Source organism: Zootoca vivipara, chromosome 3 (assembly GCF_965207765.1).
Source record: "Zootoca vivipara chromosome 3, rZooViv2.hap1.1, whole genome shotgun sequence".
In the NCBI taxonomy this organism is placed as follows: Eukaryota; Metazoa; Chordata; class Lepidosauria; order Squamata; family Lacertidae; genus Zootoca; species Zootoca vivipara.
The window spans coordinates 93,214,664-93,233,015 of NC_142586.1; the positions used below are offsets into that span (position 1 = coordinate 93,214,664).

At 40.9% G+C, this 18,352-nt stretch overlaps 1 protein-coding gene across 1 annotated transcript in view; it reads left to right on the top strand.

Annotated features, from left to right (window-relative positions):
* Positions 1–18,352, top strand: part of USH2A (usherin) — a 455,954-nt gene that overhangs the window by 320,627 nt on the left and 116,975 nt on the right. The window contains exons 45-48 of the mRNA XM_088666687.1: positions 2,010–2,219; positions 3,546–3,748; positions 7,097–7,209; positions 13,149–13,347. Of these exons, the coding sequence (XP_088522813.1) occupies positions 2,010–2,219; positions 3,546–3,748; positions 7,097–7,209; positions 13,149–13,347 (725 nt within the window). The remainder of the gene's footprint in view (positions 1–2,009; positions 2,220–3,545; positions 3,749–7,096; positions 7,210–13,148; positions 13,348–18,352) is intronic.

Consider the following 18,352-nt stretch of genomic DNA (forward strand, 5'->3'; position numbering starts at 1 on the left):
TTCATTGCTGGAATGCATTACACTAGGCAAACTAGCAATCTACCTTCTTCCAAATGTTTTCATTTTGTCACAGGCCTATGCCTTCCCCACAAATAACTAGATCACTTGAAAATAGCTTTCTTTTATGTCTTTGTTTCTGGTGGGATCTTGAGTGAAAAACAGAAGTTGGGGGAACGTAGGTCCTGTTGAAATTGCACTATAGAAATAAAAGAAGCTGGAAACAAAGGTATGGTATATCAGTGCATGGTCTCTCCATGCATTCGCTCAAATTCTGAACAAATCTATGCGGGCACAACTTTTCCTCTCCCCATACAACCAGGGAGCTTGCATTTTTCAGTGATCTAATTTCATGCAAAGAGCCTACATATGTATACATTGCAGGTACATAGGTTCTGTTCACACATTTGGTGGATGGGAAGATGGGGCCGGTATGTGTGTGATTCCCACTTTTCCTATCTATGCACTGATATCCCCAAATGTGATTGGAATCCAAATAGGATTAGAGTCAGTCCTTTATGGTGTCGTAATTAAAGGTTTTAGTATATTCCGGCGTATAAGACGTCTGGGCGTATAAGACAACCCCCCCAACTTTTCCAGTTAAAATATAGAGTTTGGGATATACTCGCCATATAAGAAATATGACCCGGCGTATAAGACGACCCCCGACTTTTGAGAAGATTTTCCTGGGTTAAAAAGTAGTCTTATACACAGGAAGCAGCTAAATTTGGTACATCTTGGATTAAGTGGTTTGAGTAATGTGACCTTTATTTGTATTACAAACATTTGCCCCTGACTGATTTTTCATTTGAAAAAACATGTTTGCTTCTTCCTTTAGGAAGAAGGGTAAGATATAGATTCATCATCATCATCATCATCATCATCATCATCATCATCTCAGTAGCAATGATGCTATTCTTTTCCTCAGATGCTTAGGTTGTGCTTAAAGTTAAGGATTTAGGGCATACTAAAATAAGCACTCCTAAATTCCATTGTTTTCAGTACAATAATCACACGTTAAGTAGAACAGAAAGTGTCCAAAATGTTATTTTATATGGCATGATTTGTCCTCGTCCATAATGCAAAGAATGTAATTCTCAACAATACTGGATGTGTAATGTCTGAGGATGAATCTTACAACTCAGTGGTGCATGTGGGAACATGGTGTATGGCCCCAGACTCAACCTACATTTGGTTGTTTGTTTGATTAGAATACTGGTACCACAGTTTATAGCCTCCAGAAGGCCCTCAAAGTGACTCACAAAAGAATACAATCACATTCAAATGTGGCCTCAGAAAGAAAAGAAAAGAAACTTGGTAGCCATATGATGCCAGGTTTATTCAGACAGCATTCTACCCTCATACTGGTGTTGCCATGCAGCAGCTTCCACCGAGGACCTCCTGGGGTGAGGGAGTGGGGACCAAACAGCCAAATCCTGGTCCATGATAGAGGCAGTTCTTCATGCTGAAGGCTATGAATGAAATTTTTGCTTCCATGATGCTTATTTCTCTCTATGGTTGGCAACAGCTGAAGGGGCCCTTAGGGTGTGGTTTTTTTATGAATCAATAATTTGGATCTTTGCCCAGATGTAATTAGTGAAATAGACAGGCATGTGTATTCCCTGCTGACCTGGAATCAGTATGTGCAAGGAGTGGTGGATGAATGTCCCCAAGGCATGGTCTTCCCACCCAGCATTCAAGGCAGTTCCCAAGAGGGGCTTAGGAATCCAAATTACATATACATCGTCGAATAGATGGTTTACTCCCCATGCTTCTAATATATTTGGCACTGACAAGATTGACTATACCTTGGCGCCTAGTCGCTAGGCTCAAAGTCCACAGTTTCATGAGCACAAGAAAGTCTATTGCATATATAACCAGTGTTACCGGTAAACTTAATGCTGTACCAGAACGTGCAAGAATAATATTACTTGTTCTTTCATCTCCAGTTTCTCTCCCCCCCCCCCAATATTATTTGGATTTTTTTTAAAAAAATAATAATAATTCTACAGCCTTGCAGGATGTTCAAGGAAATGTTGAATATTATGTCCTCTCATGGAACACCACTGGCCATGACAACACCAGGAAGATCCCCGGCAGTGAAAACCTAGCAGTCATTGGAGAACTACAACCTAACACAGAGTATTGGATTTCGCTTCAAGTCTTCAATGGGGTGCACAGCATCACAAGTGAGGTGGTGCATGTGAGTACATCAGACGGAGGTAGGTTTAGTACTGGATGCAGCCTGGCTTAAAATCTGAGAATGAAATTGATTGATTTTTGTTAGGGTTGAGATCAGTCATCCTTCCATTATGAAATTTCCGGTATAAGAGGGAAAAGGACTAAAACGCTAAAATGCTTAAGTGCTGGTTGTCATCAAGTGGCCGATCAATAAAAGGTCCCACTGAGACAGCAGCACAAAGCTCTAATAGCGGATATTAACCCACTTTGTTCTCATCCTGCCCTGTTCACTACTATCCGTGTGCTCAGTTTGGAGCTGAGTTCATGTCAATAAACGGAGAGATTTAAAAAACAATTAATGGTTTTTAAAAAGATTTGCTCTGCGAAGCAGTGTGCTTTTGACATGACAGTCAACTCTCAGGCCATTCCTGAGTCACCAAAAATGGAAGGTGTAAACCCCACTCTCTGGGAGTTTTTCCCTATGAGTCATTTCCAAGTCAGTTAGCAAGCGGGAGGGAGGGAGGGAGGGAAGAAAGCAACTTGTGAATCTGAAATGTGTTTGGAATGGCCTTTCTAATCTTTTTGGCTTTATAAAGTCTCATTATAAACATTATAATATCATTACCTCAGAAGCAAGTGTTCCAGGTCATTAGCAAAGCACTTTAAGTGGGGATTGCATTTCCTTTGCAATGCCAAAGGTCAGCCCCCTTTTGTTTATAAAATAGAACTCCTTGCGAGTGCAATTTTTCAACTGGTTAAGATGGACCTACGAGATGAAAATAGGTCTTTTTGCATAGCTATTTCTGACATGCTTAAATAATTTGTGTAATTTAACGCTAAGGAAGATTTTGAAAAGGAGAAGTGAGGCTTCATCATTATCCTTGGTAATCAGCATTCAAAACCATTTACATAATAACAATATTGCACGTTGCTTCTCATTGCCCAAGTTACAAGGCTGCTAAAAGCTATTGATATGTCACTTTTCGCCACAGAGTGCATTTAAAGTTGCTGCTTTAGGAACAAGATTGCTGTTTGGGCATGTGTGAAGAATGAAGCCAAACCAAATAATTGTGGATGGGGCCACATAGATAAGTGAATAATCTATCATTGTATCCCACTGGTCACATTCTGCTTAAAGATGAAGGCGATGCTGGTGGTATAAAGCGCTTTACCACCATCTCCCACTGTTTCTAACTGAGATTATAATAAGCCAATTTAGAGAGGAATACAGACAGTGATAACTTCATCAGAGGCAAGCAGATAAGCAGCAGACCCTCTGCTAAACCCAAATTCTAATCTGCATTTGGTTAAACACATGATTTTACAGAGACAGCTGGAGTTTATTCAGCTTCTTCCTTTATTTCTAGAGCCGGAGGGCATGTTCCCTCCAGAGGTTGTCATCATCAACAGTACAGCTGTACGTGTCATCTGGACATCGCCTTCAAACCCAAATGGTGTTGTCACAGAGTATTCTGTCTATGTAAATAATAAGCGATACAAGACTGGAATGAAGGCACCGGGGTCTCTGCTTTTAGGAGATTTGTCTCCATTCACTGTTTATGATATACAGGTTTGGACAACTTTTTTTTATCTATACGTATGCTGTAGCTGATTATACATAATGGGGCAGGAGAGTGTTCTGCTTTTCACTGGTATTTCGAGGAACAATTCTGTGTATATATATATAAACATGCAAATCTAATAACCACATAAGCATTTATTGTAGTATGTGTAGATACATATTTATCTGATGGGAGTTCTCTATAGACACACATATAAGTGGTTTCATATTTTTAAATCAATGGGTTCACAAGCAGTTCCCCCTCCCCCTTAACATACATTTTATTTTTGCATTTGTGTAATGTATTCGTATTTTCCTCTATCTCAAGAACATCAAAACTACATCTCCTCTGATCCCATAATACTAAACTTACAATATATATTATAAAGAGGGAAAAATCCTACTCCTACTCATTAAAACAAAATTGTAATTGTTTTAGAAACATCAGGCATGCATAATACATCAACCTAGAGAAATAATGATATTGCATTTGTTAGCCTTTTATCATCTTTCCCCTCCTCCCTTCTCTTTGTGGAACAGACTGATCTCAGCCATGAAATCCTAGTCTTCTAAAAATACCATTAATTTTTAAAAACCTTTCTTTCCCCTCTTTTTCCTCCTCCTGTCTCCTTATCCTTGGGTTACCCCGAAATCTATATGTAATTTCCAGGTTTTTTGAATATGCTCAAGACAAGAGCTTACAACTATTTCCCCTGTAATTGAATTGCATTTATTTCTTGAGCAGTTTGTTTTGCTTTAATTGCAACTTTCCCGTTTTGTTTGTCACGTTCAGACTTGGCTTAGTCTGAATTATGTATGGGGAGGTCGCAACAGTAATCATGTATACTTTGTCCTAAAATTTGCATCCCGTTGCAGCGTGCCATAAATAAACGTCACCCAGAGGCACACCATAACAGATTTCTATGTTCCAACCCCTCTGCAGCGGCAGGCCCCCACCTCCATTAATACACATATGACTTTCCAGTTTCTGCATGGGCACACATTTGTCTTTCTTCAACAGTAACACAAATTCCAAGCACTTTCACACTTTGCGGACCTTCATATTAATTTACCAAAGGCAATATTAATCAGTTTCTCTTCGTTATCCTATCTGAGTATTAGCACCAGCACTTGTGGCAATGAGTTATAAGAGAAAATCCAAAGTTGTAATTGTGGATATTTTTTTAAAACCCTTTTTGCCTTTCATACTCTGTCCCTTCCCAAATACTTAGCTTCCTAAAACAATATCTCCATTTGTGCCCGCCTTGTCCTTGGTCATCACGTGTTGACATCTGTCGACTGGTACTTTTCATGTATTGAGTTGCCAATGCAAAGGTGACATTATTAGTCTTTCCTTGGAGCTATTTAAAGTACTCTTAAGAACTGAGGGAGTCCTATTTTGTCTCTCATCTTCAGGGTTCATCAAACATTAATACATTGCTGTGAAAGCAAACCATTCCTATTTTAAAAATGAAAAAAAAAGCTGGTAGATTCAGAAAGGTGATATGGTAAGGATCCGAGGGGATCCCACAACAACAATATACTTCTACCCCACCTGGGTTGCTCCAGCCACTCTGGGTGGCTTGCAACATAATATAAAAACCCACAGTGAGACATTATAAATTCTAGAATCATAGAGTTGGAAGAGACCACAAGGGCCATCCAGTCCAACCCCCTGCCAAGCAGGAAATACCATCAAAGCATTCCTGACATATGGCTGTCAAGCCTCTGCTTAAAGACCTCCAAAGAAGGAGACTCCACCACACTCCTTGGCAGCAAATTCCACTGCCGAACAGCTCTTACTGTCAGGAGGTTCTTCCTAATGTTTTAGTTTGATTAAAAACTTCCTGATAAAGGGCTGCCTTCAGAAGTCTTTAGAAATTTATGTCATTGATTATCACTTTGAAGTCTGATGGGAGGGCATTCCACAGGGTGGGCACCACTACTGAGAAGGCCCTCTACCTGGTTCCCTGTAACCTCACTTCTCGCAGGGAGGGGACTGCCAGAAGGCCCTGGGAACTGGACCTCAGTGTCTGGGCTGAATGATGGGGATGGAGATGCTTCTTTAGGTATATAGAATTCTCACTGACAGGCCAGAGTGCTGGGCTTCAGATGTTTATCTTAAGGCTCAGGCAGGTTCACATGGGTTCAGATGGTTCTTCAGATAGCCATTTGGGGATTGTAGATGAACACCAGCCTCTGAAATTGAGCCTGTAAACACATAGGCAGTTACTGGGCCATGTAACACTAAGCCCAACCATGGGTACTGTAAGCATGTATGAAAGAGCATGCAAATGTATAGAGTGAAAATCACAGCTGCTGCACTCCTGCTGCTGCTGTTACACTGTATGGAACTAACCCATGGTTTAGCTTAGCATTATAGCTGAACCCAAGCTTATGGTTTGTCTTGCTCCAAACATATCACAAGTAGTAAACCTAGAACAAACCTTTGTTCCCTCGTTCATGCTTAGCCAGGATTTGACTAAGTGTGCATGAGAACCAGTTCAGTGTAACAGGTGCAGAGGTGTGCCATTTGCTCTGAATGCCTAACTCTTGTCTGTGTCATCGCTTGTCTAAGTACCTCAAGGTGGCAAGCTTAGGTTTCTTAGGTGGTCTGCCATATGAATACTAAGCAATCCCAGACCTAGTTAGCTTCAGTGATGCTCGTGACACAAATGTTCAGTAAGAGTTCTGTGGCCATTGTAAGGGTCCTTAGCCCCTGCACATGCCCTGTTTCAAACCCAAATATGCTTTGGAAGGTTAAGGAACCTTCAGAACAGCAGTGTGGGGAGGGAAGGTTCCTTTGAGAAAATGGAAGCTGTTCTCTTAGCAGTGGAATGCAGACACCTAGAATTGCTGCGGCAAGTTTATAAGATTTGGCACTATGGAGTAACGGTATTTCCCTGTAGTCCTCATTCAAAATGGAAGAGCCATAACTGAGTGATAGAGCACATCTTTGCTTACAGAAGAGCCCAGGTTCAATTCCCAGCATCTCCAGATAGGGCTGAGAAAATTCCTTATCTGAACCTCTATATAACCATGCTAGCCAATGTGGACAATTTTGAGCTAGATGGACCAGTGGTACCAAGTAGTGCTTAGCATAAGCAGAATAACTTTCACTTTCCCAGTGCAACTTCTGCCTCTGGAGCAGATTTGGGAATGGTGCATGTGGGGGGAAGTACCCTTGCCCTAGCCCCAGTCCTTACGGTAGCGCAAAAATATGGTAGGATTCCTCCCAAAAAGTTCCTAAGTCCCCACCATCACATTGAGCCCGGTTTTACTTGATTTGTAGTCATGCTCTAACTTCAGTTACTGAATAGCTAAAACTATATTTTTCTTTCTTGCTAACTATTCTAGGTTGAAGTCTGCACAGTGTACGCTTGTGTGAGAAGCAATGAAACACAAATTACGACAGTGGAAGATGAGCCAAAAGAGCTATCGGCACCACGGATTCATGTCCTCGGTCCACGGTATTTAAGGGTCTTTGTTTGTCTTAAAACCAAAAGAACCTGTGGTGATAAAAGAAACAGAAAATGATTTTGTGCTTTTCAGCCTGTAAAACAATTGTTGTTTCCTCATAGTGTCAAAGATAAGAAGAAATAGTGCAATTAACTTATGAAGATGTCTTCTACACTGGTCTATCTATGCTAGCATTTCCTAACCACCTGGAAGTCTCTCTCTGTGGATCTCTGGATCAAGTGAGGCTTAGTATAGAAGTTTCCATTGACATTAATGGCCACTTTTATTTATTTTTTTACTAAGCTGCATAGCCACGCTGGGTGGGGGTGGGGGTGTCAGTGAAGATAATGGCAATATTTTGGTGAGGGTTACAGCTAGAGAGCCACACACACTAGGATCCCAGCACCAAGCACAACCATGCCCCATGCCTGTAATCAATTTAAGAAAAACAAGAAACATAGTGTGTGTTACATGTAAAGAACACTGTACCAACAAGTAAGAGTTCTTTCCCAGGTACGTAACCTGAGATCTTTCATCCAGAAGAGATTGAACCTGCAGCTCCCTCTGTGTAGTCCTCCCTCTGTGTAGCCCTCTGTTATGGTCCGGTGCGTAGATCAGGCTCGCCCCTGAAGTCCTTCCTCTTTCTGTGTATGGAGGATGAACCAGGTAGGCCACAGGGATCTGATGGAGGGGCAGTGCATTTCCGCACCTTCCCGTCAGTGAATTGGAGACTACAATGCCTGAATAAAAATCTAGGTGTATTTGATCTTGTATTATCTTTTCCATCTTTTTCTAATAGAGAATTCCCTCCCCATCCCCCTCCCCCACCCCCCAAAAAAGCAAATGGGTGCCAGACTGGGAAAAACAGCTGAATACTGACAAATGCAGTCATTCTTTTCCTAAAAAGATCCAGGACTCGGAGTGCCAGCATGGCCAGAAGAGAGGTTGTAACTAATGGCTGCCCATTGCCAAGACATTTATCAAAATTATGGCAACAATAAAGTAGTTAGCCTCCTGCGTGCTTGTTATTGTTGATGTGGTTTTATTACACTTCTGGCAGAGATTGGTGCTTAGCTTGTTTCTTGTGAGTGGGAGAAGTGTCTCTTTTGAATAACTGCAATCTTACACCTAAATCTTCAGTAATATGCTAACAAAATGGATCTACACATGCAGTATTTCAAAGAAACTTCTGTTTTCTCTTTGTACATTTTCTCTGAATTCTGTTATTTGTTTGTGCAAAGTACAACTGCTAGGTGAAATTAAGCTTGCTATTTTTCTGTCACATAAACATGTCTAGTCAAAGCTTGTTTGATGATGAGAACTCAATTCTGGAAATCATCCCCCTCTCCACCCCTGACTTTCACTGATGTATGCTTTTGTCTGAAGTATGGAAAACACTTATGCATGTCTCTGTTATTATATACAAACTAAAAATGTCATAACATACAAACGCAAGAAGATCAGAAATGCCTTGCAGATTTTATAATCTGCTGAGCCAGAAACAGACTTTCTCCATTGCCTTCCCTTACATGTCATATTATCATCAGCTGTTCCTATATCCCAAAAGAATACTAACTACTGATCGATTGCCCGGACATGTCTGGCTGTGGCCTACACGTGCCCCGGGTAGTTCATTTATTTGCCACGGTGGATTTGCTAGAGTGGAATTTAATCAATAGCTAATTCATTAATTCTGGTCCTTGAGTATGTAGGGACCATGCAGTATAAAAATGGCTGGCTGGCTTCAACTTTGATTGAAATATGACAAACACTACAGCTGGCAGTTTCAGTAGGTGCTGGCCTGCATATGAATTTTTCTTATTTATCCTCCATCAAGGAATAGGTTCAAGGGGAAAATAACAGATTGTATAAACAAGGAGACATTTTAATACATATCTGCCAATGGGGAAAAGGTATGATTTCTAGGAGACAGCCACATGGGAGGACGGCAATGCAACTCACATTCTGCAACATGTTTTTTTTATTAGAATTATTATAGCTCTTCCTCTTATGTTGCATATGTGTATTTTTGAGGATGGGGGAGCAAGTGGGCGGTGACTTTTAAGAACTATTTTAAGGTTATACCATTATTGTTTTTACATACAGTTGGTTTAAATGTTTTCTCACAATGCCATGGCAATCTCAAGTTGCGACCCATCATGCTGAGTGCAGCCAAATGCAACCTGTGACATGTATCCAATTTTAACTATTCAGGCAGCAAGCGAGAACTGGAACTTTATTGAGATTCTCCACTGTCAAACATAACTGGTGGACTATGTTTAATTTGCTGGGATATAAGTTGTGCAAGTTCTGCAGAAACTGTTATTAACTACCCAACTTGTTCAGTGTCTTTGGGATGATAGCCACTTGTTGTAATGGAAAGCTATTCTTTTCTAGCAGCTTAGCCAAGATGTCCAGCGGGTATCGCTTGTATCAGAAGGACCTTTCGTACAGTTCTAGCTCAGTCTTGATTCAGTTGGTGAGTCACAAGGCCCAATTCAAACAATCTTGTATGAACCTGTCCCCATCAGTAGCAATTGAACAAAGAAGCCAGATAACATTTTCAGGCAAAGTGGAGACTTTTAAAGTGAGTTGGTAGTATGAGGACTCAGAATGGAGATGAGCTGGTGGTCTCTGGAAGCATAAAAATGCAAGCACAAAATTTGCAAACCACTGAAGATAAAAATTAACTGCCACTTTTTTTGCATAAGATTCTACTTTTATTTTTGTCTGTTCACTTATCACACCATAATAAGAGTCTGCTGGATCAGGCCAGTGGCCCATCTAGTCCAGCATCCTGTTCTCACAGTGGCCAACCAGATACCAATGGGAAACCTGCAAGCAGGACCCCAAGCGCAAGAACCCTCTTCCTTCTTGTGGTTTCCAGCAACTGATATTCAGAAGCATGACTGCATCCAACAATGGAGGCAAAGCATAACCATCTTGACTGGTAGCCATGGATAGCCTTTTCCTCCATGAATTAGTCCAGTCCTCTTTTAAAGCCATCCAAGTTGGTGGCCATCATTGCCTCCTGGGGGAGCACATTCCATAGTTTAACCATGTGCTTGCTGTGCGAATAAGCACTTCCTTTTATCCATCCTGATAAATTTTATCATGTAAAAAAGATTAAGAACAAAAACAAGGAACACCATGTCAAAAGCATTCTATGCTTAAAAACTGTTTACTACATATTTGCTTAGCTCCAAAATAATATGCACTAAGATGTATATCCAGCCTTCAAATAATTTTAAGGGTTCATCTTTCTTTCTTTCTTTCTTTCTTTCTTTCTTTCTTTCTTTCTTTCTTTCTTTCTTTCTTTCTTTCTTTCTTTCCTTCCTTCCTTCCTTCCTTCCTTCCTTCCTTCCTTCCTTCCTTCCTTCCTTCCTTCCTTCCTTTCTTTCTTTCTTTCTTTCTTTCTTTCTTTCTTTCTTTCTTTCTTTCTTGTCTCTATATGTTTGTCAGTAATGTCATTTATATGTAAGGATTTTTTTTCCTTGAGTAGAATATGCAGTGAATATAAAATAGACTTTCACAGACTATGGCATTAATTCAGCAAGTCAGATGGAGATTTCAGAATAATAATGGTGACTCTACAAGTAACCTGTGAAGTTATCCCTTCACAGGTGACATTAATCCTTCCTCTACATATTGTTATTGTTATACGTTCCTCTGTTTATACCTCAAGGTAGTGGAATAATAGTTCACTGTGTTATTTTTTATTCTGTAAAAATGTCAAAGTTTATCTCAGCTGCTGCTGTCTGAATGTAACCATCTCACTTTAAATGAATGCTAATTTACAATGTCACCAAGTATTCTGACAGTAGCCATGTAATTGGGCTTGAACATTCTTTAAAATGTATGTTGGGAATAACATATGATAAGTGTGTGACCCTACTAGAGTGAAGCACTAGTAAGTCCATCCTTTTAAAAGGAAATATTTAAGCATGTGCTTCTTAATTGAACTTATAGAACTCAAAAGAACCTGTCTTTGCCTGGTTTGTGTCCATATACTATAATGCTACTGTCTGGTTTTGTGGACACTTATAACAGACAGCATTTAGCTCTGCCTATTGTTGTTGTTGTTTAGTCTTTTAGTCTCTTCGTGACCCCATGGACCAGAGCCTGCCAGGCACTCCTGTCTTCCACTGTCTCCCACAGTTTGGTCAGACTCATGTTGATAGCTTCGAGAACACTGTCCAACCATCTCGTCTTCTGTCGTCCCCTTCTCCTTGTGCCCTCCATCTTTCCCAGCATCAGGGTCTTTTCCAGGGAGTCTTCTCTTCTCATGAGGTGGCCAAAGTATTGGAACCTCAGCTTCAGGATCTAGCCTTCCAGTGAGCATTCAGGGCTGACTTCCTTCAGAATGGATAGGTTTGATCTTCTTGCAGTCCATGGGACTCTCAAGAGTCTCCTCCAGCACCATAATTCAATAGCATCAATTCTTCGGCGATCAGCCTTCTTTATGGTCCAGCTCTCACTTCCATACATCAATGAAACAGAAGTAGATGTTTTTCTGGAACTCGCTAGCTTTCTCCATAATCCAGAGCATGTTTGCAATTTAGTCTCTGGTTCCTCTGCCCCTTCAAAATCCAGCTTGCACGGTCCACATACTGCTTAAGCCTGCCTTGTAGAATTTTAAGCATAATATTGCTAGCATGTGAAATGAGCGCAATTGTACAGTAGTTGGAGCATTCTTTGGCACTGCCCTTCTTTGGGATTGGGATGTAGACTGATCTTCCATGATCCTTCATGGATCACTGCCTTGTCATGGTGAAGGAGCTTGAACAACTCAGGGAAGCTATGAGCTATGCCGTGCAGGGCCACCCAAGGTGGACAGGTCATAGTGGAGAGTTTTGACTAAACGTGATCCACCTGGAGCAGGAACCAGCAAGCCCCTCCAGTATCCCTGCCAAGAAAACTCCATGGACAAAGACAACAGCTCCGCCAATTAGTTTAGTGAATATGGCAACAGAGATGATCAGATCTGCAGAACCAAGGGTCATAGTGCAGTGGTTTCCCTGCAGAAGTTGCAACTTCAGTGCCCAGTGCCCAAGCTCCTGCCAAGCTCACAGTTCGAAAGCATACCAGTGTGAGTAGATAAATAGGTACCATTGCAGTGGGAAGGTAAACAGTGTTTCCATGTGCTCTGGCTTCAGTCACGGTGTCTCGTTGCACCAGAAGCAGTTTAGTCATGCAGGCCACATGACCTAGAAAGCCATCTGTGGACAAATGTCAGCTCCCTCACCCTGAAAGCAGAGATGAGTGCCACACCCCATAGTTGAATTCAGCTGGACTTAACAGCCCAAGGGTCCTTTACCTTTACCTATACTTGTTCTTGTTGGAAGTCCTGTCTGTCAACCAAGTGTCAGTACTTCCCAAAAGTAGACTGCCCTGCCCTGGTACTCCTGAGAATCAGAAATTTAAAAGACGTTCAAATTTTGCTTTTGACTATCAAACATATGCTTTATATTTTGGTATGAGCTTTCGTGTGCATGCACACGAAAGCTCATACCAAAATATAAACTTAGTTGGTCTTTAAGGTGCTACTGAAGGAATTTTTTTATTTTGCTTCGACTCAGACCAACACGGCTACCTACCTGTAACTAAACATATGCTTTGTAGCAATTTGATGTATTAATATATCATCCTTTGGTACCAAAATAAAGGTTTGTTTTATAAGACATTGAAAACACTTGAGAATAACGGTTGCACTGAAACAGTGCTCTGTCTGTTTGAGGTATTTCTATTTATATACCACTTTTCAGGTGGATCTCTCAAATTGGTTAGCAAAATACCACTCCAACGATGATTTACCTTAGCTTTGCAACTCAAAGCTCCGTTGCAGCAATGTTAAAAGGACACCTGTATGGATTTCAGTTTCAGCAACAGCTAAATGGAACTCACATATCTTATGAGTTGTCTTACACATTAATGATTTTTGTTGCTCTAGGTCACTTCAGATTAACTGGGCATCACCAGGACAACCAAATGGCATCATCCTAGGATATGATCTGTTACGCAAAGCTCAGCGACGGTGCACCATGCCACAGCAGCTATTAAAACATCAGGGTGGAATGGCATGTCTGTCCTTGCAATGTGATATCCATGAAAATATCTGTGGAGGCCTGTGCTATAACCCACAGTTTAAGGTAACATCAATTAACCTGCTGGTGAACCTGCTTTTATATTAAGATCTACTGAGTGAGTTCCACCTTCAGAGCCGAGGAGACTCATTATTGAATACAGGGGCTTTTCAGTTGTCCCACCACATTCTGTAACTCACTCACCAGCAAAAGTTGAGTATATGAGCTAAGGAGAAAATTATGAGTTTGAAAGTCCATGGCCATGATGGCATATATATTACCAACCCAGGGAGTACCGTGTGCATCCCTATCCCCAACTGCACACTCTGTCCTTGACGGCTGAGCTATTCAACAGAATTTAGGGGCTCTCCAGACTGGTGTCTTAGTGTGTGTGTATTCTGCAATGTGTTCTTGACACAATAATAGTGCATTAGTAATGGAGGGGTAGCCAATGCCACAAGAAGCACAATTGGAATTCAAAATGACCTTAAGAGATTGGAGAACTGGGCCAAAATGAATCTCAACAGGAGCATATGAAAGATTCTGCACTTAGGCAGGAAGAACCAGCTGCACAAATATAAGATTGTGGGGGGCACCTGGCTTGACAGTATTGCATATGAAAACGATCTAGGGGTCTTATTAGACTACAAGCTTAATATGAGTCAACAGTGTGATGCAGCAGAAAGAAAGAAAGAAAAAGAAAGAAAGAAAGAAAGAAAGCTGATTCTGTTCTAGGCTGCATTAACAGAAGTATCATGTCTAGATCAAGAGAAATACTAGTACCACTCTATGGTCTTGCTCAGACCATAACTGGAATACTGTGTCCAATTCTGGGCACCACAATTAAAGAAGGATATTGACAAGCTGGAACGTATGCAGCGGAGGGCAACCGAGATGATCAAGGGTCTGGAAACCAAGCCTTATTAGGAATGACTGAGAGAGTTGAGTATCTTTAGCCTAGAAAATGGGGGACCGAAAGGAGATGTGATAGCCATCTTCAAATATCTAAAGGGCTGTCACATGGAAGATGGAGCAATCTTGTTTTCTTCTGCTCTGGAGGTAGAACACGAATGAATGGCTTTGAGATACAAGAAAGGAGATTCTGACTAAACATCAGGAGCTGTGTTGGACAGTGGAACAGACTCCTTTGTGAGGTGGTAGTCTCTCCTTACTTGGAGGTTTTTAAGCAGGATGGCCATCTGTTATGGATGCTTTAGTTGAGATTAATTGTGTTGCAGGGGGTTGGACTAGATGATCCTTGGGGTCCCTTCCAACCCTATGAGATTTTATGATTTATTCTACTTTAGTTGGTTCTGGGATGCTTCCCTGATGCTACCACATTACTTCTATCTGGAGGGGCTATAGCACAACAAAAAAGTGGGGGAAAGATTAACAAGAACATTTGTGGTATAAAAAGTTATGAGATTTCAACAGGAGGTTATGGGATAAGTTTCTGACTGAAAATGAAACGGGGCCATCCCAAAACCTTTGCAGTCACAAACATCACAAGCACAAATCATCATGAATGTGCAAAAAGAATGACACCTGGAGGAGGCCATGATGTCCTGTTTACACACGTATCCATAGCATTGATTTGCATGCTGCACTATGGGATTGTGATGCTTGCATTACAGTGGAATTAAACTGTGCTGCTGTAATATGGGTTGCATGATGCCAGCATTTGCCATCACAACTGATAACCTTGCAGTGCTGAAGCTTGAGCCAATGTTTCTGTATGCTTCAATTACAGTGAATCCATAGTAACTGACTGCTTTTAGATACACATCTGTTTCCAACGGCCTTGTGCTACCTATATTATTATTATTTTTAAAAAACAAACTGACAGTAAAAAGTATGAGGAGATGCTTATACAGCTTCCTCTAGTGCATTTTATTCTTCTCATTTATCATAATCTGCATGGCAAATATTAGTTTATTGGGATGATTAGATGCCTTTTTGGAGACTTACTTGGTTGAATGATTTGATGCCACTTTACAGCAAATCCATTTAGTTTCAGCTACAAGTGGGTGGTTGTTTACGTGACAATGATGAGCAACTCTGAATGTGGGCCGATCGTGCTTTGTCAGAAATATTTTAAAATCATGGTCATTTGCAGATTAATGGTCATATTAGTTGCAGTTTAGGAGTGGGATCAATAATGTAGTCAGAGAGTAGGAGTCTGTACACAGTTTTTTATTGACAAATGAGGTAGAAAACTCTTAGTTTGAAGGTAAGATTTAATGTAATGAAATAATGTCCCTATTTGTCAACAGCATCATCACACATGCAATGACAGCGTGTATTCATAAGATCGCTGTCAGACAAGACAGCAATTAGGAAAGTGAGTTATCTGAGTGATTCACATCAAAATATAAATTACAGCAGCTGACACTGCCTTAGCTATGTGTTGCATCTAGCATTGGGAAAGTTTAGCCCTTTATTGTCTCACCTGTAAGATTTAAATATGCATTACTGCATTTTTGAGAATATAAGTATAAGGTTTTTTGTTTGTTTGTTTTATTTAGTGAACTTAGGACCTTTATAGTTTGTTACCAGCTGAGAAAGAAAACACGAAGGGAAATATATATATTTGGGTACAGACCAGGAATATGAATATGAAACTGCAGTTTTAGTGATGTAAAGGGCTGTGATTTTATAGATTTAAAATTTAAGTGTAAGAGGTTCTGCCATGAGTTGAGCTCTTATTCTTAACTCATCCCATCTCTAGTGCAGGTATTAACACACTTTGGACCAGGCAACACAGGCACCGTGCTCCCTTTTAGAGTGACCCCACTCTTGCTCAGAGCCCACAATGAATTGCACCATCCAGCTCCCCATAACTCACACATCTATCCGTGTTCTGAGGAATGCATGGCCCCCAAGGGTGAGGCAGGCACTAAAGGGATTCTACTCCCTGTCCTCCTTAATAGTTGTGGAGCATTCTTTTCATGTGCTATATTAGGGGTACCCAATGTGTTGCCCTCCAGATGTCATGGACTACAATTATAGTCATTACTGAGCATTGGCCATGCTGACTGGGGCTGATGGGAATTGTAACCCAAAAGAATTGGAGTGCACCACGTTGGCTGCATCCTGCTCTAAAGGATGCCTTAGGCTTCTCACCAGCTTCCCATCTCCTTTTCCCTTTAATCACACTGACCTTGTCAATTGTAACATATTTAACCGAATACATGAAGAAATTGATCAGATTTACTGATAAATTGGGCTACCTCCCACGGTAGTACAGAATAGGCTCCCCTGGAATAGGCTTTTGTGTCATGGGTCAGGAGTCAGCTTCACCTGCTGAACAGGGGGAGAAGGTGGAGTGACTCCACCTGCAGCTGATCAACCTTCAAGGACACAGAGGAGAAGGCACTGATGAGAACCAGCTGGCTTCAGCCTTCTTAAACAGAGCTCTCAGCAGCAGTCAGATTCTGGAAACAACACCTGTGGTTCCCTACTTTGTACTTACTGCTCTCTGTCTGGACCCTTGGTTTGTGATCATTGGATTTCCTGACCTCTGGATTGTCTGACTACATGGTTTACTGTTTGCAGAACCCTTGGAATTGACTTGACTTTGTATGTTGATTCTGCCAGGTGTATCTTGTAGACTCTTCTCTTTGTTTGACCTCATGCTCCACCAAGCTCTACACACTGTTGCTTGGCAGCAGGACGACAACACTTTTGCCCCCAAGAAATCAGTTTTTAGGCTGGTTTCCAAGACTACATTGAGTGGGGGACTGCTTCTGCAGGAAAAGGAACCTGTGTGTCTTTGTGTGCCGTGGATATTTGTCCTTCAGAAGCCATTTTTGTGTGTGCAGTTCTTCTAGAGGGCCAGCACACTAACCTTTATCTGGGCCAGATTATAAGCCACACTAGAGAAGAATCTGAGGCGTTCCAAGGGTCATAATTTGAGGTGGTTTTTGTGAGTTTGCCTCTCTGTTCGTTGCTTACACTTAATACTAGCTGTCGCTGATGTGGTTGATGGTGAAAGGAGGATCATTGAGAGCCTTGACTGAAGACATTGCAGGTGGCTTTGTCTATAAATTATTTGAAAGCTAAATGATCCTGCTATGAGCCACCTTCAGAGGGTTGTACCCCAAAAGTTCTCTAGATAGCCAGGCAGGCAAGCAGGTGCTAGAAGAGACTTGCTTTCTTAGCTTACAATGTTTCAGAACAGAAAGAGCCTGCAAGGAGGAACAAAGGAACACCATGATGAAAAAAGTAAGTATCCCAGTGTATCAATACCATATAGTACCATTTGATATCTGTAGTGCAAGAAATTCACTAAGAAAAAGACTGTAATGGGTTTTTTAAAAAATCATTCACTGGCTCCAGCTCAACTGTGATCATCTTCATCTTAAAAATAAGCCATGCTCTTTCTGAAAATCAAGAGCCAAACCTCTGCTTCCCCTTCCTTCTCCTTTTTCTAGGACACAGTATGGCCCTTATACTATCTGATTCATGTTTTATTTTCCACTGTGTTTCAGCATTGGGCACAAGAACTTATGTCAGTGGAGTGCCTTCCAAAAAGTTTTATCCAATATTGGATCTGCCTTTTGCCTGTTGCCTTTAGCAAAATAAAAGCAAAAAATAAAAATAAACAAAGTTTAGTCTGCATTACCTTTACAGCCCTTCATTAAGGATCTGTACCGTGTTGACAGGGACTTGTTGCCACAGTGCAGCAGAGTCTTCAAACCATGATTCTTCCATTATGCATTTCATCTTGCATGCTGATTTAAAGGGAGTGCAATCAAATCTATGAATTTAGCATCTTAAAAGTTTAGTGTATGAGCATGTTGTTAATTAATTAAAAAGTGTAACTAATCCCAAACTGCAATTCATTCAAGGCCAAGAGGTACCAAAGAAAGTGATAGAAGGAAACACAATCTTAGGTGTTAATAAGGTGCTTTTAAAATAAGAGAATATGTTTATCGGTGAAAGTCGCCAAAAGAAACCAATTAATATTCTGGATGATAAGCATCTTATATGGCATCCTTCTGTGGGTAGGGTTAGTTAAAACTGTAGCATTCACATTCTGTTTCCACTAAGATAAAGTTTTCAGATCTTG